Source organism: Planococcus citri, chromosome 4, assembly GCF_950023065.1.
Source record: "Planococcus citri chromosome 4, ihPlaCitr1.1, whole genome shotgun sequence".
In the NCBI taxonomy this organism is placed as follows: domain Eukaryota; kingdom Metazoa; phylum Arthropoda; class Insecta; order Hemiptera; family Pseudococcidae; genus Planococcus; species Planococcus citri.
The window spans coordinates 64,574,616-64,601,752 of record NC_088680.1 but is presented as its reverse complement, the minus strand read 5'-3'; the positions used below and the strand labels follow the sequence as shown (position 1 = coordinate 64,601,752).

Sequence of the window (27,137 nt, the reverse complement as noted above, 5' to 3'; positions counted from 1 at the left end):
TTTGTTGTTGTTTTTGCCTTGTGTATGTATATCGTATGCAGATAAAATTTCAAAAAAATGTGGCAGTATTCATCGGCTTGAAACTTTATTAAAACGTGTTTAAAATCGCATAAAAACACTGTAAACATTTAAATCGTTGGAAATTACAAAAAAGTGATAAAATTCGAATTAGGTAAAAACTGCTATAAATAATATTGTTTAAACATCAGTTTAAAAATGAAAGTAGACTGTCCAAAATGCATTAAAATCATTCAAGTCTATTGATCGAAATTTCCAGTTCCTTCTCAATTTCTGCCATATCTTTGACAGTGCTTTCCAACGCTTTTACCAACTCGCAATCTGGTGGAAAATATCCTTTCGTTTTTAACACACGAAGGTTATCTTCATATTTTGTTCTCTGCTCTCTAATTGTAGCTTGAGTTAATTTTCGGTTTTCCTTTTTCTTTTTAGAATGAGCCTCAACCTATAGACAAATAATATGATTACCTAATGCCAATGAAATAAATTCAAAGCAATGTAAATCAGAGAACACACAATGATATCTTACACGCTTGAAATACAGTTCCATTTGTAAAGCAAACGGAAGTTCTTCATCAGGCACCTGCGATACAGCAGTAGTACACGAATTGAGCAATGGAATGCGTTTCTTGAGAGGATCTGGCTTTATAATTTTCCCAGAAACTGCAGAGGTCGAGTTTTCGGCGACTGATGACTCCTCTAGTCTGTACTGATTTCTGAAATAAAATAATAGCGTGATAAAAACACGTGCGTCATCGCGGGTGTAGGTGACCCACGTGATAAAACCAATATTTTACCTGAAAGCTAACGATTCTTTCGGCAAGGTTTTGCTTTTGCCTTCGTCTTCTAAAATTTCATCGAGAGGCTGAAATGCTTCAGCAGATACACTCGCCTCCATGATCACTGACAAGTTCCAAGTTTTTTTCAACCTACAACCAACTCAACATATGTACCTATTATCAATAGTGAAGAAAACGGTTGTGTGAAGAATAACGTTAGAGGGTGGAAACACGTGTACAGCAAAAATTTAGTATTTTCAAATTGATGAAATGAAAAATTGAAATGAAAACAAATACATGTTGATTCTGTTTTTTTTTTTTTTTTTTTTTCAAAATCACAATCGTCAGTCATTGTTTGTTTTAAGTTATCATTTTCGGCATAAAAAGAGTTCATATTTTTTTACTTACTTTTTTTTTACAAAAATATTCTCTACTTACCTACCTACGTGTAAAAAAGCTACCTATTTTCTCTATTTGTTTCTTTATTCTTTTTTTTTTTTTTTTTTTTTTTTTTCAAATGAAAAAGTAAAAGTAGCAGCCTTTACTGAAACTATTGATGGTACCCTCCTCAGTTCTCTAGCTCCCCTCAGTTCCACTCCAAATTGGGGTCAAAAAATGGGGGAACTGGAAATTACAATATTTTTCGAAAAAACCAACTCGTTATTAAATCTACTAAAAAAGGGAAGAAAAATGGCGTATTCAAACTTTTTCTACCCCCCTCCCATTTATCCCCCTCAAAGATTAAAATATTGAATAAATAGAGTGGGGGTGAAAATATGAAAAATTCAAATGGGATGAACTCGATATTTACAAACTACGGTTCGGGGAGTACAACCACGCTTTCAGATTTTTTTCTACCCCCCCCCCCCCCTCCAATTTATCCCCAACCCATCATTGAAAAATTAAACTCGAGGGGAGGGGGTAAAAATATGAAAAATTCAAATAGAATGAACTCGACATTGACGGAGTATGACTCGGAGAGTACAATGACAATTTCGAATTTTTTTTTTACCCCCTCCAATTTATCCCCCACCCATCATTGAAATATTGAATCCGGTGGGAGGGGGTGAAAATATGAAAAATTCAAATAGGATGAACTCCATATTGACCTGGTGTGACCTGGTAAGTACAATAGCACTTTCAAATTTTTTCTACTCCCTCCCATTCACACCCATCATCTCATTCAATACTTTGATAAAGAATGAGGGGATGAATAGGAGGGGGGTAGAAACAATTTGAAATCGTCATTGTACTCTCCGAGTCATACTCTGTCAATATCGAGGTTAACCTATTTGAGTTTTTCATATTTTCGCCCCCTCCCTTCGAGTTTAATTTTTCAATAGCATGTGGTGGATAAGTGGGGGGGGGGGGTAGAAAAAATCTGAAATCGTGGTTGTACTCCTCGAGTTGTAGTTTGTAAATATCGAGTTCATCCTGTTTGAATTTTTCATATTTTCATCCCCTCCCCCCGAGTTAAATTTTTCAATAGCAAGTGAGGGATAAATTGGAGGGGGTAGAAAAAAATTTGAAATCGTCATTGTACTCTCCGAGTCATACTCTGTCAATAACGAGTTCATCCTGTTTGAATTTTTCATATTTTCACCCCCTCCCTCCGAGTTAAATTTTTCAATAGCAAGGGGGGATAAATTGGAGGGGGGTAGAAAAAAATCTGAAATCGTGGTTGTACTCCTCGAGTCGTAGTTTGTAAATATCGAGTTCATCCAGTTTGAATTTTTCATATTTTCATCCCCTCCCCCGAGTTAAATTTTTCAATAGCAAGTGGGGGATAAATTGGAGGGGGTAGAAAAAATTTGAAATCGTCATTGTACTCTCCGAGTTATACTCGGTCAATATCGAGTTCATCCTAATTGAATTTTTCATATGTTCGCCCCCTCCCCTCGAGTTTGATTTTTCAATAGCAAATGGGGGATAAATTGGAGGGGGTAGAAAAAAATCTGAAATCGTGGTTGTACTCATTTGAATACGCCATTTTTCTTCCCTTTTTTAGTAGATTTAATGACGAGTTCGTTTTTTCGAAAAATATTGTAATTTCCAGTTCCCACTTTTTTTGACCCCCATTTGGAGTGGAACCGAGTGGAGCTAGAAACTTTTAGGTACAAAAATTGTTAAACTTGGATGAAAAATGAACCGAAGTTTTGGGGGAAAAAATCCATAAAAAATCTCCAATCATAAAATCACAAAAAAAATTGTCTAGATTATATTTTTCAAATACCTATTTTAAAAATTACATTAAAGGAAAAAAGATTACCAAAAACTGGCTAAAATAATTGAAATCACGAAAAAATTTATGGAAGTTGTAATCTGAATACTGCAAAATGATTTTAAAATGGTGAAAAAATAATTAAATGATCTTGTTACGAAATTGAAAATTATTTTTAAAGCCGGCCAGTTTCTCACTTTCCATCCTTCGATTTATCATCGTAGGTATTTTCGACAGTTGGAATATTCTGCACTATCGCTCTTTGCTCAACAGCCCACAGCTTCCCTCTCGTACGAGATTTCCATTTTATAAATTTCGCTTATCAGGCCTCCCACTCTTCATGTTTTATATGGTCAGTATTTTCATTCGTCATCCATCCATCTGTTTTTTACTTTCACCCATTACATCGTTACGTGATTATTTTGATATTGGTCAGAATGAAGTTTCGTCGGTTTTGTATTATTTTTTTGTTTTATGTTTTTCTGTTGTGTTTCAGTTCTGTAGGACAGGTCTCAGGAGAATACGATGGTGAGTAAAAATACTTACCTATAGAAATCTTCGAAATACAAGGTGGATATTGTAAAACAGTTTTTAATTTCATAACTGCATCGCGCGCTATTCTTTTGTTCTTATTTAAGTAGGTAGGTGGGTAGGTATAGATATGTTCATACTCATAGAGGGTCCAATATTCTTCGTGCTAATTGATTCATTTCTCTTTTTAGCATTACCTGTGACGGTGCCTGTAGTCAAAGATTTAAGTGTAGTCGAAGGTGACACCATCAACTTAACGTGTGCAATTGCTGGTAAAGCTAGCAGTGTTATGTGGAAATTCAGTGAGTGATCCTTATTGTGAACTGGTCGTTAGTTAAAATAGGTACTCGTACGTATTACTCGTAATACTGACATAGGTAGTTTTTGCATCGAATTGTGTAGTTGATGATAATAAAAACGAAAAGATTTTGGTGAATGGCACTGGCAATCGAGTAGAAATGAAACCTTTCAATGGTATACCAAATGCTACAGTATTGATCCGCAACGCCAATAAAACTCTCGATCAAGGTACGTACAATTGTACAGCCATCAGCGATTTCGGAAACAGTACTGCGGACGGATCATCTTATGTTAGAGTTATTAAGAGTGAGTATTTTTGTAAGTAGGATAGGTACCCTGATTGAACATATAATTGAACGATATTATTACGACCAAACGTGCTATTATTTTAGGCATATATGCTGCGTTTGGTATATTCTTGGGCATCTGCGCCGAAGTGATCATCTTATGCACCATTATCTTCATTTACGAAAAGGAACGAGACAAAACCAAAATGAAAGAAAGTGATAGCGACCAAGGGCCAGAAACGTAAGTTTTCTCGTCGTCTCATTTCACTGATTTCGAGTTACCTAAGTACTTAATATTCTTCGATTTTTTTCATCGTATGGAGAGTAATTTTTTTATAAAAAGTGGTGTAATGATCTTGTACCTACTCGTATCTATTATTCACAATTTTTTCAGCGAATGCAGAAAAGATAGCCCAGATGGTTGAGACAGCGTCAAGTATTACTGAAAGTAACTCCACAGAATTTGAAGAATTGGGGTCCAAATTTTTCATCAAGTTCACTATCGTCAGTTATTTTTTGTTGTGTAAATCATTTTCTTGTTTTTGCTAAAAAAAAAAAAGTTCATATTATATCGATTCCTTACTTTTTTTTGGAAACATACTTATTTTATATGTGTTAATAAGCTATCCTCTTTTTTTTTCAAATGCTTACTCTCATCAAAAATCTTCGATTTTTTACGTGTGTTTTCAAAATAAAAAAAAAACCGACTTTGACAAAAATGAGCGAAAAAAATTTGATTTTCTCTGAAATTAGTCTAGGAAAATTAGCATTCCATTGAGAAAAGTGAGGTAGAAAGCTGAATTTTGGTATACTGGTCCATTTTTGTGCGCTGAACACGAATCTGATGAGTCCCCTCTCGTCCCTGGTGAGCATTCTCCCCTATTGTGGATCTAAGCCCACCAAAACCATTTTTTTTGCAATTTTCGCGAAAAAGTATGTGGTTAGATAAAAGAATCCACGTCAAATTTCTGATCTAGTGATATATCAACTTTCCTTCTACCCCCAAGGGGGGTGGAGCTGGAACCATTCAAATGAGAGGGGTTTTCAAAAAAACACAAAAAAACTATCGGCGCATAGGAGGAGTGAAACGACCCCCGACAGGGTTCGGATTGATACTAGCATGGAAAGTGGGTACTATCGAAAAACTACCGCGTGAAAAATGTCAGATCCACGCCACCTCCCCTTTTTGGGAAACCCCCCTTTTTTGAAATTTCAATAACACTTTTCTCAGCTCCATTTCAACCAATTTTGATAAATAACTAGGCGTCAGTCAGAGAGCTGTATCATAAGGTAATGAATAAGTATTCTCTGATGGGTGTGATGCTAGCTAGCCACACTAAGTACACAACAATTGGGATTGACACAGAGAGTTATGCACTTAATGTGTTCCCTAAACACGTAATAATAATCAGCCACTGCTAATTAAATACTACTTACCCCGGCTAGGTGCGCGAATAGAGATTTTATCACGATTATTTATCATAGAAAAAGTTCATAGAAATAAATACGCGATTATTACTCGAACTTGTATTACATATAAAAAAGGTTCACAATAACGAAATATTGCAATGAATAAACTTAACACAAATAATAACTTAATCGAAATAATGACCTTGAATAGACATAAAAAAACCTTTAACCGAGGGCCTGAGCTCTCCTGTATTTTAGGGTAATATTAACTTGTCAATTCGCGACTCTTGTTGTTATAGAACTGCGTCGAGTTTAGGTAGCTAATTTGGCTGGAAATTAGCACATTGACCACGCCTATTGTTACCAGACTGGTAAAGGGTTGACATATGAGTACACTTATACTGACGAATATAGGTATTGGCTTTAAGGCATATACTTCCTACTCTAACAATTTTGAAAATTTTTCTGGTCGTTATGTATATCCTTAGTAGGTATCTCCACAAAAACTTTCATCCCCCTCCCCTCATATTTACCCCTCAAAATGGCATTTTTTATGCCTATTAGTATTACCAATCAAGATTGCGAGGTACAATTTTGGAAACACGTTTTTTGGATGTATTTTTGACCCCCAAACATCATATACTATTTTAGAAATTTTTGTCATGGTTCGCAGTGGTGAAAACTTGGAATAATGTATCGTAGGGGGTGGGGGGAGGGGTGAAATAGGAATTTTGAGAAAAATAACTATCACCGAGTGGGGTATCGTTTTCATATGATTCGATACCGCTGAGCACGAATATGACCTCGGATTTTCTGATACACTCACCTACCCCTGTCCAGAGCCTCTCAGCCCCCCTCAATTTTCACAATTTTTGAAATAAAGTTATTTTGATGACATTGGTTTCATTGCTATGGGAAAATTACATAAGTTCATTGTTATTGTACATGAAATTTCTCGTAGAATACAGTACATGGCTCCCCCTCGAGGGGGGGTGGACCCTTGAACTTTTTCTACACAGAAAACGTAACAAATCTGTATTTGTGCTGCACTGTGTAGGTATGCGAAGCATATATCATGTACAATAATTCGATACCGCTGAGCACGAATATGACCTCGGATTTTCTGATACACTCACCTACCCCTGTCCAGAGCCTCTCAGCCCCCCTCAATTTTCACAATTTTTGAAATAAAGTTATTTTGATGACATTGGTTTCATTGCTATGGGAAAATTACATAAGTTCATTGTTATTGTACATGAAATTTCTCGTAGAATACAGTACATGGCTCCCCCTCGAGGGGGGGTGGACCCTTGAACTTTTTCTACACAGAAAACGTAACAAATCTGTATTTGTGCTGCACTGTGTAGGTATGCGAAGCATATATCATGTACAATAACAATGATTTTATGTAATTTTCCCATAGCAATGAAACTAATCTCATCAAAATAACTTTATTTCAAAATTTGTGAAAATTGAGGGGGCTGAGGGGCTCTAGAGGGGGGTAGGTGAGTGTAGCATCAAATCTGAAGTCATATTCGTGCTCAGTGGTATCGAATCATATGAAAACGACACCATTGTCATCAAAATAATTTTTATTTAAAAAATCGTGAAAATCGAGGGGGCTGAGGTGCTCTGGAGAGGGGTAGGTGAGTGTATCAGAAAATCTGAGGTCATATTCGCGCTCAGCGGTATCGAATCATATGAAAACGACAACAATATAATCAAAAAACTTTATTTCAAAAATTCAAAATTGTGAAAATTGAGGGGGGCTGAGGGGCTCTGGAGAGGGGTAGGTGAGTGTAGCAAAAAATCTGAGGTCATATTCGTGCTCAGCGGTATCGAATCATATGAAAACGATACCCTACTCATTGATATTTATTTTTTTCAAAATTGCCATTTCACCCCCCCCCCCCTACGATACATTATTTCAAGTTTTCACCACGGCGCACCAAATCAAAAATTTCTAATATAGTATATGATGTTTGGAGGCCAAAAATACATCCAAAAAACGTGTTCACAAAATTGTACTTCGCAATCTTGATTGATAATAGGCATAAAAAATGAAAAAAACGCCATTTTGAGGGGTAAATATGAGGGGAGGGCGTCGAAAATTTTTGTGGGGATACCTATCAAGGATATACATAACCTCCAGAAAAATTTTCGAAATCGGTTGAAATGGGGCTGAGAAAAGTGTTACTGAAATTTCAACAAAGGGGGGTTCCGCAAAAAGGGGAGGTGGTATGGATCTGAAATTTTTCACAGGGTAGTTTCTCGATGGTACCCACTTTCAATGCTGATATCAACCCGAACGCTCTCGGGGCACATTTCACCCCTCTTATGCGCCGATAGCCCTTTTGTGTTTTTTAGAAAACCCCTCACATTTGAATGGTTCCAGCTCCATCCCCCTTGGGGGTAGAAGGAAAGTTGATATATCATTAGATCGGAAATTTGACGTAGATTCTTTTATTTAGCCACATATTTTTCGCTAAAATGCAATGCGGGGGAGAAAATCGCAAAAAACTGGTTTTGGGGGGCTTAGATCCACAATAGGGGAGAACGCTCACCAGGGACGAGCGGGGACTCATCGGATTCGTGTTCAGCACAAAAAAATGGACCAGTATACCAAAATTCAGCTTTCTACCTCACTTTTCCCAATGACCCTTTTTTTTCATTTAATTTTCCTGGACTAGTGCTCGATCAAAAAAATTAAAAAATGAAGCATAAGAAAATTATTGAAAAATTGCTCAAATTGCTTCATTAAAATATACCTACCTATACTAATTATAATAAAATTTAGGTAGGTACCTATCTACTTGAAAAATGATTTTCAAACCTGAAAAATCGCGAAATTCATGTGACGAAATTGAGAATTATTTTTAAAGCCAGCTTTCCACTCTCCATTCCTCGATTTATCATATTTTCGACGGCCGGCTGGAATTCTGCTCCACCACCACGCTCTTTGCTTAAACAGCCAGCAGCCTCCCTCTCCTGACTTTCTGACAGTGAGATTTCCATTTGTTGCTTGTTGGAATTTCGCTTATCAAGTCTCCGTCTCTACCCATTCCAGTTTTTTGTTTGTCAGCTTTCAGATGAGTAACTTTTTCACTCGTCATATTTTTAATAATCAGTACCTACTACCTACCTACTCATATACATATATTTTTCAACCGCCACTTATCAATCTCGTTTCATTTTCATCCATTACATTTTTTCGTGATTATTGATGTGGTATTGGTTAGAATGAAGTTTCATCAGTTTTGTATTGTTTCATTATTTTATATTTGTCTGTTGTTTTTCGGTTTTGTGGGGCAGGTCCCAGGAGTATGCGGTGGTAAGTATAAAGACTTATATTTTGCATTTGAAATGAGGATTCTTGATAAATACTGAAAAAAAATGATCAGTTTTTAAATGGTGCCTAATAGGCACTGCACGAATTGCGTCCCGAAAGTACGAAAAGGCACGAATTGCGTCCCAAGAAATATTTTGCTAGGCACGAATTGCGTCCCAAAGCAACCCTTTCGAGATCATTAGAATTAGACACGAATTGCGTCCCAAGGTTAGGGTGTTAAATAGGTTGGATGGTCGTTTTTAGAGAAATAGGAAGAATACGTACAAATTAACATATACGAATATGCGTTGTCCTGACTTCATTGGGACCTTTTTGCTTTTCTTTTTTGGAGCTGAAATTTCTAAAAAAAAATCATTCAAATTAGGAAAATGTTGAACCAAAAAAATCAACCTCCTCCCATGAAAAATCATTGTTCTTTTACTTTTAAAAGTACAAATTTTCAAAAGCTTTTGCCCTTGCTACGCTGGGCCAATTTGTGTACATGTATTTGTTTTCATTTTTATAAAACAAAAAACAAAAAAACTCTGCTTGAGACTTCTAAAAATTGAAAAATGAACATGCAAATTTTTTATAAGTCATAATAGGCTATGAATATAACCCAATGGCTAATACCCATCATATGTGTTGAGTACTTATACCAATTGGCAAAATTGTCTTCTCACATTTTATTTCACATTAAAAAGCTCAATGTTTTAATCGGCAAAATCGGTATTTTTGGTCGAATACCCCCCCCCCCCAGAAAATGCCTAATGCGTCCCTGTAAAAAATGTTTGTAAATTTTGGTATTGATGGTTTTTCAAACAAACCCCCACGCTCAATTTTTTCAGCATTTTTTTTTGTTTTTATTTAAAACCCTAGGGCCCTAGTGTTGTATGGATGTCAAGTTCATTTGAAATAACATTGGTAATGCAAGACGTCAGATACACCCTACTTTGCGAATACATTTTTTTTTCTATTTTGAGCCACTTCTTTTGTCTAAAATATGCCTGCCCCAGCGGACGCAATTCGTGCCTGTTTGGGACGCAATTCGTGTCCAGCCGCCTAATAATATCTATCATGATTTCACAATATTTTGTCTGAAGGGACATGGGTGGGGGGAAGGAATTGATCTCTATTTCATGTGCCGGACTAGAACTTTAAGTAGGTAGGCATTATGTTAATCAAGGCGGTGCGATTTTTTTTCAGCGGAAAATGTCTATAGAATGACAGAACCAGGTCGGTATACCTATTCCTACAATATTTTCAAAAATAATTTCGAAATGTAGTGAAATAAAAATAATCAAACATGAAAGCTAGTACCTACCTACATAAGTATTCAGTGCTGATTATAATCCAATAATGCTTCTAGTCATTCCTTTATGGCAATATCTGTGTCGATGTGCTTTTTATGCACCAAATCGGATCACGATCATGCTTATTTTGATATTACAGATAAATTTATATCTGTACTGTAATTTCCGGTGTTGTCATTAACTAAACTCCTCACCATAGCACCAAAAGTCGTCCCTCCATTTGGGAATTAAATTTTTTATCAACATTTTCGAATTGAATGATGTCACCATTTCAACGCCGAGCTTCAAATCGAGAAAACTATAACTACATTATATGGTTTAATACGTCATTCAGTGTGTAGTTTCTGAATCGCTAGAAACAACTTCCAGTGGTTGATTTGTTTTTGCAACTGTAATCGTATTCACGTGTTTGGTAAACTCAAAGCTGAGCATCAAACTGTAGCTCTATAAGATCATTTTTGGAGCTGGTATCGTCTCAAATTTTTGAGAAATTGAATTCGATTTTACAGTTTTACATATAGAGGTACCTACCTATCTTTCTCATGAAATTCTTATGTAATTTATTCGAGAGTTGAAGAAATAGGTAGGTACATACTCGCATTTTGTTTTCCAACCAAATTTTGAGTTAAATTCAAGCCAAAAGAAGAGTTACTAAAAGCTCGAATAAAAAACTCGAATCAAAATTCGCATTCAGAAATTCGCATTGTAGGTACCTATTTTTTAATCTTCTAATGCTGTTTCTGTATTTTGTTTTAGCTCCTAATATCACATTGAAAGCAGAATTCGGTGAAGGACAGCGTTGTCAGTCATCCAACGTGACGAAAGGAAACTGTATTTTTGTCACCTTATTCAAAAAATTCTCAATGAAATGTCTCCCCGATGGATTTTCTTTGAACAGTAGTCTCTCGTTAGCCTGGTAATTAGTATTGACTTTCTATTCAGAATTCTGAATTAGATTTGCTTTCTTTATTTTGTTCGTTTCGCGTTGTCGAATAATTTAATATTTTTCCCCATTGCGAGGTAAGTAGGTAATATAAATATTTGAATTTAAACAAGCTTCTTTTTTTCATTTTTAGGCACTCTTCAAGAGATAATTACACTCAGTATTCACTTGTACAATCAGGAGACAAAGGCCGCCGAGAAGTGTCTGATGGGTATATAAAATGGACCTCGATTACAGGAGACGATGTTGCATTTTACATGTGCAAACTTATGCATAAGAAAACGGTCTCTGATAAAGAAGAAGTTGTAGTGATAGCCAAAGAAATCTTCGAAGTGCGAGGTATGATTTCTTAAAATGTTTTTCACTTTTATAAGTAGGTACCTACACTAAATTCTATTCTTTTGTTCTTATTTAGTATGTACCTTTTTTTATATGTAGGTAATACTTGGGATGTTCTAATTCATCGTGGTAATTAGTTCATTTCTTCTTTCAGCATTACCTGTGGCGGTGCCTGTATTGAAAGATTTAACTGTTGTTGACGGTGACACCATCAACTTAATGTGTGCAATTGCCGGTAAAGCTAGCCGTGTTGTTTGGAAATTCAGTGAGTGATCGTTGTGAATTATTTGTCATGCATACCTATATTATGGTATACGATTTTGCGTAATTATTGGTGTATCCTATTCAATAATTCGTACATCAAATTGTGTAGTTGATGATAATAAAAACGAAAAGACCTTGACGAATGGCACCGATAATCGAGTAGAATTGAGACCTTTCAGAGGAGTACCAGATGCTACAGTATCGATCCCCAATGCCAATTCGACTCGCCATCGCGGGATGTACAATTGTACAGCCATTAGCGAATTCGGAAATAGTTCTGTGGATGGATCATCTTATGTTAGAATTAAGAGTGAGTATATTTCGTGTAGTAGGTCTGGGTACCCTAATTGAACGAATAACGCACACGGACCCGTATATAATAATAGGATATAAATGTATGGTACAGGGTGCCCAGAAATATCGAGTACCCCTAAGAAAGTTTTTTATTAAAAATATAGGTTGGCAACGTGAAATAGATGCATATAATTGGTGGAATGTTATCTCTCCAGTCCAACAACCAATCATGTGCTATCTTTATTATCATTCACTGTGACCAACCAAAGTATTTTAGTAGAAAACTTTTTTAGGGGTACTTGATATTTCTGGGCACCCTGTACCTATATACCTAATGCCTACCTACACTTGTTTTAGGCAAATATGCTTCTTTGGTTCCATTCTTGGGAATCTGCGCCGAAGTGATCATCTTAAGCATTTTTATGTACATCCATGAAAAGAATAAACGAGATAAAACCAAATTAAAAGAAAGCGATAGTGAGCATGAACCAGAAACGTAAGTTTTTTCACCGTCCCATTCAGCAGGGGAGTTTCCCTAACACTAACTACTTATTCGTAGCTTTTGCTCACTTTATTTAATTTTGGCCTACCTTGCCTAAATAATTAACAGAAATAAAACAAATTCCATAAATAGGTAATAATATCGCTAAAAAATTGTTAAGAATGTCGTCAATTGTAAAATATTTCAAAAATTACCCAAAATACATACAAACAAAAAATTTCACCGATATTAAACCGATAATTACTCAACATATTTTTGAAATCTTGAACTATAAAAAAAGAAATGACGATGAAAAAATCTACACTTTTGGACTCTCTCGTAGATACTCAAAATTATTAAATATAGTCCGGCATATGACAATAGGAGTAATTGCACCCCCCGCCCCCCGTAGCAAACTTGCCCAAAAAAAGGTTGGCCTTACTTACAAAATGGCGGCCATTTTGATTGACAGGTCAGCCAAAATCGCAGGTTTTTTGCGTTTCAACATATGACTTGCACGAAATTTTTCAAACCTTTCAAAGGTAGATCGAAAGATCATGCAAAAATTCATCACCTGTCAAAATTTCAAGTGCTTAAGTGCGTTTTTCGATTTTTTGTGAATTTTTGAAAATCCAATTAAGGCCAAAACTGAGGGAAAAAATCAAAATTTTACCAAATTGACCAAAAAATCTGAAATTTGGGATATACCCTATTTTCGACATGCCAAATCGATTGAAAACAGTTTCAACCCGTTTTGAGCAGTTCTGGAGCCTCCAGCAGATTTTTGAAACTCGAAATTCCCACAACATTAATTTATCAAATGGAGTTGGCAAGCTGAAATTTACTTCGCAGACTACATGGTGGTTTCAAATGGTTTTGAAGCTTACAGCTACTTTTAGGAAATTTCAATTTTCCAAAAAAAAACCATACAACCTTTCAAAAAGTCGCTGGAGGCTCCAAAACGACTTGAAATCCACCAGCAGTCAACTTCGTGGCGTATTGAAATTAGTTTGCAGAATGAATTTCGACTCTCCATCTCAATTTGATGAAATTTTGGAGAAATTTCAAGTTTCAAAAATCTACTGGAGGCTCCAGTAATTTTCAAAACAGTCGCTGGAGGCTCTAAAATGACTTGAACCCACCTGAAGTCGTCTTCAGAGGTTGTTAAAATTTGAATGTAGAGTAAATTTCAGCTTTCCATCTCCATTTGATGAAATGTTGTGAAAATTTAAAGTTTCAAAAATCTGCTGGAGGCTTCAGGAATTTTCAAAAAGTTGCTGGAGGCTCCAAAACGACTTGAAATTCACCTGCAGTACTTCGTAGCGTATTAAATTAGTTTTTAGAATAAATTTCAGCTTTACAACTCCAATTTGATGGAATTTTGTGGGAATTTCGAGATTCAAAAATCTGCTGGAGGCTCCAGAACTGCTCAAAACGGGTTGAAACTGTTTTCAATCGATTTGGCATGTCGAAAATAGGGTATATCCCAAATTTCAGCTTTCTTGGTCAATTTGGTAAAATTTTGATTTTTTCCCTCATTTTTGGCCTAAATTGGATTTTCAAAAATTCACAAAAAATCGAAAAACGCACTTAGCACTTGAAATTTCAACAGGTGATAAATTTTTGAATGATCTTTCGATCTACCTTTGTAAGGTTTGAAAAATTTCGTGCAAGTCATATGTTGAAACGCAAAAAACCTGCGATTTTGGCTGACCTGTCAATCAAAATGGCCGCCATTTTGTAAGTAAGGCCAACTTTTTTTGGGCAAGTTTGCTTTAAAATGTTCCTTAGGATGTCCCCTTTAAGAAAAAAGTTGTCCGGGAGGATCGGTGGGGGGGGGGGGGTGCACGGTGCAATTACTCCTATTGTCATATGCCGGACTATTATTATCTGAATCACCACAACCTACTATTTGTCACATGTCATATTTGATTGTCCAAAATTTAATAACTCTAGATTCTAGATCACCTATTACATAAAATTTATCGTAATCAAAATCCTTTTTCAGAAAATAATTATTGTGATCTACTTAAATTTATTCGAGATATTAAGTTCAATGATTTACCTAATTTAAGATGTATTATTTACTGATATTGAGTCACTTAGGTTGTATCTAATACCTTGTGACTGTTTAAACAATATATGTAGGTACAAATACATAAAAAAAAACACTCTCAAGATTGGCTAAAATGAATAAAATTATGAAAAAATCAAAAAAAAATCTCTAAAAACACAAACACTATGGAAATGACACAAAAAGGAATTAAAATTTTCCGAAATTTTTGAGAAAAACTGTCAAACAACCACTCAGGTAATACTTATCATTGAAAACCATCATAAAATTGACACAATACTTATAACAACCAAGTTGGACAAAAATTATTTAAAATACGCAAAATATGAGGAAAACTAAAATAAACAAAAATATGGAAAAAATAGAGAACTAAGTAGGTACCTACTTAAACACATTATGGGTAAGTAAAATTGAAAAATAAAAATTTGTTCAACTCGCGAGACTTCAAAAATTAGTTTTTAAAAACGTTAATAAGTCATTAAAATTATTTGAAAGTCCTGAAAATTCAAAAAATTGAGTCGCAAGAAAGCAGTTACCTACTAAAAAATTGAGTAGGTACTCTTAGTTCTAAAATAATTTTTAAAGGTATAGGTACCTATATTTCTTACAAGGACGAATAGTTTTTCAAGTTTTATCAAATTTTGATGGAGCTTAGCAAAACGTCATGGCCCATAATGACCTCAAAAAGACGCAGGAAAAATTTCAAATTTTTTGGTCAACTTTTCACCCTCCCTCCACCGACTGGATCTCAAAGTTTTAAGAAATTCGCAAAATTTTTAGTTGTTTCGATTTAAAAAAAAATTTCTCAGTTTAGATGATTTCTTGATGTCTCTAGTATACCTACTTGTTTCGGTCATTAGAAAAGTTCAAAGTTCACTTTTACCAAGTGTAGGTAAGATTTGGTTCTCAAAATATTCGTTTTTTCTGTCAAATATGAAAATTTTATAATCGTCTCCAAAATGGTACAATTATGGATCACTTTCGATGCATAATGATTAATGAACATTTTCAAATTATCAAAACTTTAAGCTCGAGCCAAGGAGGGAGATCAAACGTTAATCGAAAAATTGGAAGTTTTTCCTGCGCCTTATTGATGTCATTTGACAATGACTTTTCGCAAAAAGCTCCATCAAAATTTGAGAAAATTAGAAAAATGACTGCCTTAATACCTATAATATGCATGACAAAGAAAATAAAGAGAGAAAAATAGGTTACATTTTGAAATTGCCTAATCGTTAAAAATTGCAAAGAAATGGCAAAAGTTTCAAGACAAGAATAAGTTGATAAAAATTGTGAAAAAATTCATGATAATAATACACAAAAAATCAGCCAAAATTCATAAAATATTGATGAAAAATTGCTGAAAATTGGAGAAAAAGTAATGGAAAAACTCGCCAAAAATTGTCACCATTTTAGAAACGTTGGCAAAAATGAATCTAACTTCAAAGTGACAAAAAAATTAACTTTTTTTTTTATCGAGAAATACATACTTAATATAGATAGGTTTTTCTCATTTTCGGCCCCTTTTCATTTTGTAAGTATGTATTTTGTTCATTCATTTAATTTTTTCAAAATCAAAGAAACTGATGAAGGTTTTTTGCCAATCCCTCCCTTGTAATTTTTGTTTTCAAATTACATATTTACTTACTTTACTTGTGGATATTTTTTTGTGTGATTAATTTTTATTTTTTTATTGTGTGCATTAGATACCGAAAAGTTAGTCCGGGTCATAGCCGTGGCAGCGTCTGCAGATATCGAAGAAATGATTTAAACACGAATTGAGTTTCCAATATTGTCCCTGTACCTACATGGATGAGATTCTTAAAACCGAAATCAAGGCTCCTGTCCCATGCATTATTCTAGTGTGTCTTCGATTACATAATTATTTTTAAAAATTTTCATTCTTATTTATGTTTCTCTTTATTAATTTATCATTCTACGAGTAATACATTATAAACCCTCAGACTCAGAGTAATTTTCTACGAATGATTTATAATAAAAAAGTAAGAATGAAATTACTTGGCGAAAAGAGAAGAAAAATGAAAAATTTTAATTTACAAGGAGAGTCGAATTCAAAAAAAAATATTCCGCTTCTTTCAATAATTTACTTGCTGATATCGTGTTATACCTAATTTTCTCATTTTTGTTGAAAGTAGGTACGTTTAGAGTTCTAGCACCATAAATTTTTTCAAGGTAAGTATAGGTAGATAGTAGGTACTCAAATTCGAATCATATTTACGTAGTTGAAAATTTGAGTTGAAAAATATTCACAATAAAAAAATGTTGCATTGATGGATCAATGCCCAATTACTCGTACATACATATGTAATAGGTATACCTACCTATGTATTTTAAACTGTTTCTTGCAAAAAAAAAAATTACAAACTATTTTAAAACCAAAAAACTTGAACTTTCCTATTTTTATCACTTATTTTTAAATTGTTCAAGACTCAATTTTGTTTTTCAATCATATTTCAAATTCAGCTGCAGCTGCTTTTGGAATTGGATCCGTTTTGGCGATTGAATTAACCGATTTTGCGATGTTTTTGAAATACAATTTACTTGCGGATTTTGATTTTTCTGCGACCATATCGCGGTGATCAATCACACGCGAGCAAAATCGATGAATTATGAGCAAAATATAAATATGAAAAATAAATACACGCGAACACATTATCTCATTTTTAACAGTTTATTCGAACTAAATAATTATTTATAGGTATTTTAAAACTAGGATCACAGTTACACTTCGCTAGGTAACGCTAAACTCCTGAGTACTGACTTAAAACTTATATGAATGATAAATATAGATAGCATTTAGCCAGTTCCTATTTCCTATAATTAAAACCTAAATCAGAAATAGGCTTACTTATTAATAAGAATATCTGATAGTCTGGTTTGACAAAAAAAAAAGAGTGATCATCACAATACATCACATTTTCTTACAATTAAAATAAAAATAAAAATAAAAAAATTAAAACGAAACAATAACACAACATACACCGCCGAACATACAAGTACGAGATCTATTTCACCCAACTAATCATGTAAGTATCTCAAAGGTACGCCATTAATTACGTTAATACGAGTAGAACCATCAAAACAATCCATCTTAGATTCGCTCATTGAATTGTCAATCCAAGCGTAATAACTACCTGATAATCGCTGCTGACATCTAATTAGCTGTATATAGTAATCAATTATCCTCGAAATAGGTTTTGGAATATATGGTAACATACGAGTGCAATTGAATTCCAGGCCACGTATCCCTGCTCTGCCCGCGTTCTTGGTATTTGTATGCAAGCGATACCGACGCCAAAATATTATGGCCAATTTTGCAGCGGCCATTGCCGTCAATGATTCTGGAGTTGAGTTGAAAATTATTACAGTTTTCGTACCGTTAGTATCATCCTCATTTATCATAGTGGCTACTTTCTTGACCAAGGACACCATTTTTCTGATCAGGAATTATACTTACACGAATACTATCGCAGCAAAGTTTGAGAAATCTGAAAAATAAATGACCGTAATTAGAAAATATTCTTGTTCATTCAAGAAAAAGCAAAAAAATAAAATAAAACAAAATGTACTAAAATGACAGAACATGAGCTTACATAGTAAACAGAGAGGAAACTAGCGGGGTGTGAAGCCCCTACCACAGGTATCAAATCAAGACTTGACGAGGTCGATTTTTGAAAATTTTTAGTGCTCACAATATAGAGCGACTCATTTGCCGACTTTCTTGAAACTTGAATTGCACATATTCTTGAAATCTCTTGTCCTCGCTTCGCTCAGACTAAATAGGTACCTACCTGCCTAACGTTTTTTTGTTCCCGAATTTCTGCCCCTGGGATAGTATCTGTTTTAGGTAGGTATCTAGTACCTACGTAACTTTTAAAATTGCCGAGTGTAAAGAAATCTGCGTTTTATTGTAAAAAAAATAACTTACCAGGTAGGTAATCGAATTGTATATTTGGAAAACTTCAGCCCTCTCGCTTCACGCAGGCCTGTCCTTGTTGCCTTTTCTTTTTCAAAATCAAACTTTTTGAAAATCTGTTATTCAAACTCAAAAAATTTTAAAATCCAAATAAGTATAAACTCGTTACACAGAAAAAAAATGTTTCACTTCTCAAAACACGAAATTTTAAAAGTATTGGATCTCGCTTCATTCAAGCCTTTTTGCTGTTCTTTTCCAAAAATTACATGAAAAAAATTATTCAAATTCTGAAACTTTGAAGCAAAAAAAAGTAACCTCCTAATACAAAAAAAACATTGTTCTTTCACCTACCAAAATACGAATTTTCAAGAGCTTTTGCCCTCGCTATGCTCGGGATAGGTAATTCATTTCTTTTTTACAAAATGAAAAAATTCCATGTTTGAGACTTTGATATCGTTGAATTCATCGTTTATAGATGATATGGTTAAGATTACCATTAATAGGATAATAGTTCTCGATATGAATGATTGCTCTAAAAGGGGGTACATGAGAAACTACCTAAGGGGGGAGAATTGATCCAAAGTCAGATTATGTCGCTAGACGAAGGTTCCTATCCTATTTTCAACCATACAACTAAATGTTAGAATAATAATGGAATGAACACCTAACACTATTATTCCGATGATAACTCTTTATTGGGTCTAAAGACATCAATTCTATTATAATTAAATGCGTTTAATTATTCTATCCTCGATCCTCTCTCCAACATGAGAAACTATGATCATTGCCATAAGTTTCTTGCCGATCATGTGGTCCATATTCATAACAATAATACCTTCATCGGAAGTTATTAATGAGCTAAGAGGTATCAAACAACATACCTATCTACGAGTCAAGATCTTTGTCCTAGACCCGTGGATGATGATAATATTATTCGAATCGTGCTAACTTATATCTAAATAGTGGAGACACCACCATGTAAGTACCTACTTACCTAACACTGCTGACCGTCTCACCACCTCCTTCCCTTAGCCTACCCCAATAATAGTGGCTGTCGGTGGCTGCTTTACTTTGAATTGATTTGTATAACGAACGCTCTACCCATTAATGTCCGGATTCATTAAAGGTAGTCGCAAAGGATAATTTATATAATCGCGATAGATAATAATTACAATTACGTTGATTACTCTACCGGCGATTGAGTTTAATATTAATAAATTAACCATGCTCGAAATGGTATAGCCAGAATATCAGTGGCATCTCTCGGCGAGAGCCTATACATATTCGACACTATGTATACACAATGCCACTTGTAACCGTACGCTGCAGACGATGGAAAGCAAGTGAGGATCGTGGCTATATCCCTATAGCAGGCGGCCACGAGCCAGAAGATCTCAGCTCACCCCTTTGTACATAAAAAGGTAGTTTTATGTCCAAAGGCGGCTGTATTGTCTGAGTTTATTACCATACCAGGTGTATCGTACACATAATAAGTTATGTGTACATAGTTCTCACGTTACGACGATTCCCCCTAATAGGTAATCTATCGGAGAATGACCACCAAGAAGGTGAAGGCATACTGCACTATAACAACTTTCAAAAATTGAAAAAAGAAAACGAATTTTTTTTAAAAGTCATAATCAGCTACGAATACCTAATTACCTATGCCTTCTCGTCTCCTACTCGGCTATTCCTTATTAAAAACACTCACTTTTTTATTCGGCTAAATTGGAATTTTTTCCCTCATATCAGTCGGCAAATTTTAGGTTGACACCCCCCAAAGAGAACGCTTAGTTTCGCCCCTGACAATGAACTTGAATCAATTAAATGCATGTTTACTGAAAACCATAAAATTTTAGCTCATCATGCGGGTAAAGGTATCACAAAATTTTAGTGGATAAATTATTTCAGATTCACGAATGATTTCTATAGTGGGCCTAAACTAAATTTAGCCTTTTCAATTCACAAGATTTTACTTATTCACTATTCAGATTGGACAAAGCAAAGCAAGAATAATAATAATAATATTATTGATTATGTCTAGGTACTTACCTACATAAGATTTTTTTTACAAAAAAAAATTCCAGCTGGACAACTGCTTAGGTATATGTACGTTAAAACTTGAAAAGGAGGGAATTTAAAACTTGAAGCTTACATGTATAAATTTCAACTAAAAAATATATCAACTCACCAATGTAATATAGGTATACTGAGAATCTTCGCACACTCATAGTCAAATGTTGAAGATTAGCAGCAACGATCAGCTGACGAGCTTTCAAAACTATCACAAAGAACGCTGCTGGTTGGTTGGTTGGTTCTTTCTTTAGTTCTTTCTTATCACAGCTGACAATCAGTGTAGCCAGCAGAGAATGAAATAAAGTAATTGATCACTAGTCATTGAGCAAATTTTGAACTTTCATCAAATTTTGGCAATTTTCAGCCATTTTTATGTAGGTACATTTTACTGTGTTATTTACGAATTTGTAATACTTTACGTCTAGTTGTACTGCAGTGTTGTCAATTTGGCATATTTTATGATAGATTTGGCACAAGAAAAATAGAAAAATACTCTTGAAGTCTTAGCTTCAAAATATTTTTGTTAGCGTAAGAATATTTATTTTTGGAAGATGTTTGGAAATTTTAGCATAATTTTTTCAAAAATTGAAAGTCATTTTCTTACAAGAACCGAGCAAAAAATTGCAAAAATAACTGGAGAACTGGCGTTTGCAAAATTGTAATGTGACAAAGGATCAACATTTTCACGAAATTTTTCCCGAGGAAACGTGTTTGTTCGATTAGTTTTATGTACAATTTTTTCTCTTGTATTGATTTACTCAAAACGAAACTCAAAGTTGTGCCAATTATAGTAGATATGTACCTCAAATTAGAGGAAAACTTGTCAAGTTTTAATCATTATCTGGTATCCAACGTCCAGCCCAACGTTTGGCGAGTTTTTATTCCTCTATTTTAAGCGATCGAACATCTCGTTTAATTGAAAAAAAAAAAAAAATAGTACATGTAATAACAAACGTTGTTCAGCATGCCAAGTGCTAGTGGAATTATGGTTTTTTTTTAAATGCTCATGTTCCTTTTTTTATACCTTACCCACCTAGCTACCTACTTTTTCAAGTTTAGTACCTAGGGTAAAAAAAAAGTGGATAACTGGCATTTGAAACTTTTGATTTCCAGCAGAACTGTACTAATACATCTTGTCATTATCATTTTTCGATTAAACGAGCCCTTTGCTGAATACAGAGCAAAAAGAATCTATAAAGAATTCAAATTCGCAAATTTTGGGAAAAATACTTCAGAAAAAATTGGAAAAGTAATGAGTTTTCGTCTAATTTAAAGACCGCTGAACTAAATTCGAATTTGGAGTAGGTATATTTCACTCGAAATGTAGACTAAGCACTCCTATCATGAAGTTCACCCCAAAATGCACTCCTTTTAACCCCCAAAAGCAGATTTTTTGGGAAAATGTTTTAAATAGGTACCTACCTACTTTATAATGCATTAATGCATAATTTCAGGGTAAAATCGACACTCGCCTAGGTCTGCCACATTACTATTTAATTATCGCCGGTTAAAATAAAATTTACGTCAGCTCCTCCTGGCTTTGACTTACTTTAATGTAGGCGTAAGCCTGTGCATTATTCCATGTCTTCGATTAATTATTTTTTAAAATGTTCATTCTTATTTAAGCTTCTCACTGTGCCTAAATATATTTGGGATCAAATGGCAATAAACGCAGACATATAGGAATCTCAAATTTTCCAAAATGATTTAGGTCAAAGGGTACCTATAATAATTTTTACTTTTAATACATTTTTCGATTGAATTATTCACAGATTGCAGTATAAAAACAAAGGTACAATCCTATAATATAGGTACCTACTTATACCTATTTATATGAGAAGTTAGCATTTTAGCAGAAACATTTAGCATTGCCATTCGAAGATCTCTCGTCCGCATTCAACCTGAAGTTAATTTGATCCGATAACTCATCAACGATTTCCATTTCGAGTACTTGAGCTAAGGCACGTTTAGCAACAGTTTGAAAAGCTTGCTCGACGTTAATAGCTTCCTTGGCAGATGTCTCGAAGTATGGAATATTATTCCTACTCTGACACCATCGCTGAGCACGTCTCGAATTAACCTATGAATACGAGTGAATGAGTGATGGATTTCAATTAAAATAGGTAGGTAGAGCAAATATGGTAATGATTGAATAATCCTGAAACGTGAATCGTTTGCTGCCTTAGGTATAGTATGTAATAGGTATGTATTAGCCTTACCACACAATTTTTCGAATCAATTTTGTTTCCCAATACGACAAATGGAAAATTTTCCGGATCACGGGGCGAACCTTGAATTAAAAATTCATCTCTCCAATTATCAAGTTCTTTGAATGTATCTGGCATAGTTAAATCGAATACTAAAACACAACAGTCCGCTCCTCTGTAAAATGCCAACCACAGTGATCGAAATCTTTCTTGACCAGCTGTATCCCAAATCTGTTTTCAACATGGTAAGTAAAGGTAAAATATTGCACGTTTTTCTTCTAAAATTTTCTTTTACAACATCTGATCTGAAATAAGCTTTACAAATTCAATAAGATATATTTTCATCTCACCTGCATCACAACACCTCTATCATCGATCTCAACTTCTTTGGCGAAAACATCCGTTCCAATAGTAGATTTATATTGATTTGAAAACTGCTTATCCACGTACTGCCTCACCAGCGAAGTTTTTCCTACTCCTGTGTTACCCAAAATGATCACTTTCAACGGAATTTTCTTTTTAGTCGCCATTCTTAGACATCAACTTAGGTACTGAAGAATTTACACAGACGGAAACCATGCACATAAAAATCAAAATTATTTACACTCGAAAGTCACGTTTGATCGTTGCTCTCAAAGTTATTGTGTATTTTTATTTGTTTTTCGAGATAAGTTACCTACCTATTGTGTATAATTGCTTGATTCAATATACGTCTTCTACGTTTAGATTTGATTTCATTCAACGAACAGTTCATAAGGATACAAATTCGAATTCTTTTGTTTAAATTCGGAAATTAGACACAAAGAACCATCAGCTGAAATAACTTGGCGATGAAGACTTAACATCAATTCGAAAATAATATTGATGCTAGTGAATCACTCGCTATAAGCTGAATTATATCTTCGAATAATCTTTTTAATTAAATCCAATCATTCTAATGCAGCATGTACTGATACTGATACGTAAATATAATCATGAAATCAATGTTTAGAGGAGTAGGTATCTGTAAAAAATTATCATCTTTACAGATTCACGTTCCTCTTATCAAAATATTGAAAAAATACTCAAGAAATTAGCAAAAAAAAACACAAAATTTTTTGAATGTCTCTTCAATAATTCATCACTTTATTGCATGTTCTAATTTTTAGAAAGATTGAAGGTACGAATTGTGACTCAGCAAGTGCCTTCTGCAATAGATCGAATAAAGCAAGTACATACAATCGACCTAGTCCAAGGACTTTTGTCGATAACGATTCATCCAGGTAATTTGGAAACAAAAACAAAAACCAATAATTTAATTATAAACTGTTCGTATATTTATATATATTTTTATAACCAATCGATCGATCGAAATCAGACCAAAAAAAAAAAAATTATAATAATACTTCACTAAATTGAGAATAATAATAATAGAAATAAATCTATTTAATAATACAAATAATAGTTCAATAATATGATGATAAAAAGACGAAGGCTATAATCTTGGCGTAAAACGACGAAATAATCGGATCATCGGTCTTCGGTCATCGCGGAACTGAGTCAACGTGAAAATTCCTTCGTACGCGTCTTTTTCCCCTTCACGACAGAAACATTGAAATAAAACCGACATCATTTTCTCAATACGACTTAGCCAAGAAACAAACACAACGAGATAGCAATAAAACAAAAACAATAACAACAACCATGCTCATCATAAATATTGAAATCAAAATCAAAAGATCTTATTATATCGGTAGGGAGAGGGGGGTAATAATACAATAAAATACAATATCGATAATCATAGCAGCGCTGGCATTACTGAGCGGATACAGACAGAAAGATTATACAATTCTATTGCAAGAAGAAAAGAGAAGAAAAGAAAAATTAAAAATAGAATATCAATTACGATGACAGCGATGATATCAATATTATTATACATATACAAGTATACAGTAAAAGGTAAACGGTCTCTGTAGATAGCCAATAAGTTAAAGGCACATACATAGGTATAGGTATTTAGAAAGTATATTATTATTAAACGTTTTTTTCAGTTTTTTTTTTCTTATGTACATCATGCTGTTTGCGTTATTTCATTGCACTAATAAAATAAAAAATACAAAAATATATAAAATACAAATAAGACTGTATAAGATAGACACACCGTAAGTGTCGCATCGATCGAACATGGCAATATACAGATTACAATTACGTAGGTAGGTTGCTAGAAACGATCAAACGATTCAAGTTTACGGAATTTTATACCTAGTTTGAGGGTTTAGAGATGTACCATCGAACAACACGTGGACCGATAGACTGTCTAACGCATTTGAGTTTAAAAATTAACTATTATTAAACCGTAAAACAATATTGGAATTGATTTAAACTATACATAGGTTTAGGTATTATTAGGTAAAGGGTATGTAAGTGTACTAATGCGTAACTGTTCATCATATTAGTACGGTATTCGAGAGAGAGAGAGAGAAAAAAAACGTTGTTTGCTAAATTAAAGGCTCTGCAGAGTAAACGACCGCAATCTGAAAACAAATTCAAATTACTAATACAGAAAATAAACCACAAATATGCAAAATGAGGCGTTTAATTTACTTGATGATTCTCAGCACGAACAGTTGGAATCGCCATTCGATGATCTAGCATCCGGAGTTAGTTTAATTTGGTCCGGGAATTCGTTTATCATTTCCATTTCGGATTCTTGAGCTAAGGCATTTTTGGCGATGGTTTGAAAAGCTTGCTCGACGTTGGTGGCTTCCTTAGCGGACGTTTCGAAGTATGGAATATTATTCTTACTCTGACACCATTGTTGGGCTCTTTTCGAGTTGACCTAAGGAGAGAAAAATGACCCAAGGAACGAATTAAAATTAGAATACGAATAATTAATGGTTCAGTGTTGTGTGAGTTGTTTTCAGTAAGCTTACGGCTCGGTTTTCCAAATCGATTTTATTTCCTAATACAACAAAGGGGAAATTTTCCGGATCACGAGGTGACGCTTGTACTAAAAATTCATCTCTCCAACTATCCAGCGCCTTGAATGTATTTTGTAACGTCACATCGAACACTAAAACACAACAGTCAGCTCCTCTGTAGAATGCTACACCTAACGATTGGAATCTTTCTTGGCCAGCTGTGTCCCAAATCTGTCAACAACAAAATATCAGTCATTTTTAGAAGCACGATCATCATTTTTCAAAAATTACGTGCTCTAGGAGCTGTTGAGCATTTCTCACCTGCATCGTGACAATTCTATCATCGACCATAACTTCTTTGGTCAAAAAATCCGCACCGATGGTAGCTTTATACTGGCCTGAGAATTTCTTGTTTACATACTGATTCATCAATGACGTTTTTCCTACTCCGGAATTTCCCAAGATAATCACTTTCAACAGGACCTTCTTTTTAGTCGCCATATTCGATCGAATTATTGACAAACAACCTGAAAACAAAATCTAATTTTATATATCTCACTAGGTCAACAATTTTTCAACGTCATTCTAGTCTTTGTTACAGTATTTTTTTATTAGTTCCTTATTCGATTCATCTCACGAGTGACGAATAAACTCGACGATGATATCACCTTCGCTGCTACGTAATCGTCCAACTCGAATTTTTCAAGTCTCGAATTCATTCGAGCTATTCGGAGACTCATTTCGATTACAATAACGATGAATTTCATTCAACTTACCGATTCAATTATCTACGTGTACGAAAGTTGGAAGCAACGAACAACTGGTGCAATAGTGAACCCAACGTACATAAATTATGAAACCTATTCGAACGAACTGTGATCAAAAAAACAACAAAGGAAATAATCAAAGACAACGAAAATCACAATGTATCTCGGATAGAAAACTTAGATAACGAAGTAGGCTAATAATTAAAACGTAAAAAAATTATTAATTACGAAGCAGGCCTGAATCCAACATTGTACATTATTGCTACACGAATAATGTTGAATTATTTCTGGCGATAAAATACGTATTATCACTCGGAAACAATAACAACACCTTCTCACGGTACGAAAGAAAGGAAACAGACCATCAGCTTCGATATTCGCTTATGGATTTTACAATAATCATTTACCTATCGAAGATGTAGATATTTACGTTACGACAACGACGAATATTTAATTCATTAAATTAAAAAAATATATAGCAAAATGTAATCATATTTTTACCTCAGAGATCTATCTTCTTCGCAATTCACAAATAATCAAGTTATTGCACCAACAACCCACCATAAGAGGACTGGACTTTTGATTGAAAAACTCACGTGTGCAAATCACACTTTGGACCTCACTGCTCACGTAATCACAGACGTGTAACGTAAAGGGTTACGTTTGGA

General features: G+C 34.3%; 5 protein-coding genes across 8 annotated transcripts; 2 read left to right on the top strand and 3 right to left on the bottom strand.

The window, feature by feature from the left end:
• Positions 1-72: 72 nt before the first annotated feature.
• On the bottom strand, positions 73-1,220 carry LOC135844442 (uncharacterized). The gene is made up of 3 exons (XM_065362657.1): positions 816-1,220; positions 548-734; positions 73-463 (listed from the first exon to the last, which is right to left on the bottom strand). Exons 1-3 carry the CDS (start codon positions 914-916, stop codon positions 248-250), a joined length of 504 nt encoding a protein of 167 aa, XP_065218729.1. The 5' UTR covers positions 917-1,220; the 3' UTR covers positions 73-247.
• A 2,138-nt stretch (positions 1,221-3,358) lies between these two features.
• Positions 3,359-4,711, top strand: LOC135844441 (basigin-like). 2 transcript variants are annotated; one of them, XM_065362656.1, is made up of 5 exons: positions 3,359-3,546; positions 3,741-3,851; positions 3,952-4,155; positions 4,242-4,377; positions 4,540-4,711. In XM_065362656.1, the coding sequence occupies exons 1-5, from the start codon at positions 3,456-3,458 to the stop codon at positions 4,559-4,561; spliced, it is 564 nt and encodes a 187-aa protein (XP_065218728.1). In that variant the 5' UTR covers positions 3,359-3,455; the 3' UTR covers positions 4,562-4,711. The 2 variants fall into 2 exon arrangements, with proteins under 2 accessions (XP_065218728.1, XP_065218727.1); XM_065362655.1 differs by having other exon boundaries at positions 3,381-3,546; positions 4,531-4,711.
• Positions 4,712-8,412: 3,701 nt separating this feature from the next.
• On the top strand, positions 8,413-16,547 carry LOC135844438 (basigin-like). The gene is made up of 7 exons (XM_065362648.1): positions 8,413-8,877; positions 10,944-11,103; positions 11,264-11,469; positions 11,624-11,734; positions 11,843-12,043; positions 12,385-12,523; positions 16,289-16,547. The coding sequence occupies exons 1-7, from the start codon at positions 8,787-8,789 to the stop codon at positions 16,362-16,364; spliced, it is 984 nt and encodes a 327-aa protein (XP_065218720.1). The 5' UTR covers positions 8,413-8,786; the 3' UTR covers positions 16,365-16,547.
• Positions 16,548-22,315: 5,768 nt separating this feature from the next.
• Positions 22,316-23,671, bottom strand: LOC135844934 (ras-related protein rab7-like). Of its 2 annotated transcripts, none has more exons than XM_065363337.1 (4): positions 23,483-23,671; positions 23,153-23,353; positions 22,815-23,033; positions 22,316-22,675 (listed from the first exon to the last, which is right to left on the bottom strand). In XM_065363337.1, the coding sequence occupies exons 2-4, from the start codon at positions 23,330-23,332 to the stop codon at positions 22,445-22,447; spliced, it is 630 nt and encodes a 209-aa protein (XP_065219409.1). In that variant the 5' UTR covers positions 23,333-23,353; positions 23,483-23,671; the 3' UTR covers positions 22,316-22,444. The 2 variants fall into 2 exon arrangements, with proteins under 2 accessions (XP_065219409.1, XP_065219408.1); XM_065363336.1 differs by having other exon boundaries at positions 23,153-23,378; positions 23,484-23,670.
• A 424-nt stretch (positions 23,672-24,095) lies between these two features.
• On the bottom strand, positions 24,096-27,127 carry LOC135844935 (ras-related protein rab7-like). 2 transcript variants are annotated; one of them, XM_065363338.1, is made up of 6 exons: positions 26,971-27,127; positions 26,479-26,575; positions 26,024-26,229; positions 25,715-25,933; positions 25,386-25,620; positions 24,096-25,315 (listed from the first exon to the last, which is right to left on the bottom strand). In XM_065363338.1, the coding sequence occupies exons 3-5, from the start codon at positions 26,201-26,203 to the stop codon at positions 25,396-25,398; spliced, it is 624 nt and encodes a 207-aa protein (XP_065219410.1). In that variant the 5' UTR covers positions 26,204-26,229; positions 26,479-26,575; positions 26,971-27,127; the 3' UTR covers positions 24,096-25,315; positions 25,386-25,395. The 2 variants fall into 2 exon arrangements, with proteins under 2 accessions (XP_065219410.1, XP_065219411.1); XM_065363339.1 differs by having other exon boundaries at positions 26,877-27,047.
• Positions 27,128-27,137: the final 10 nt, after the last annotated feature.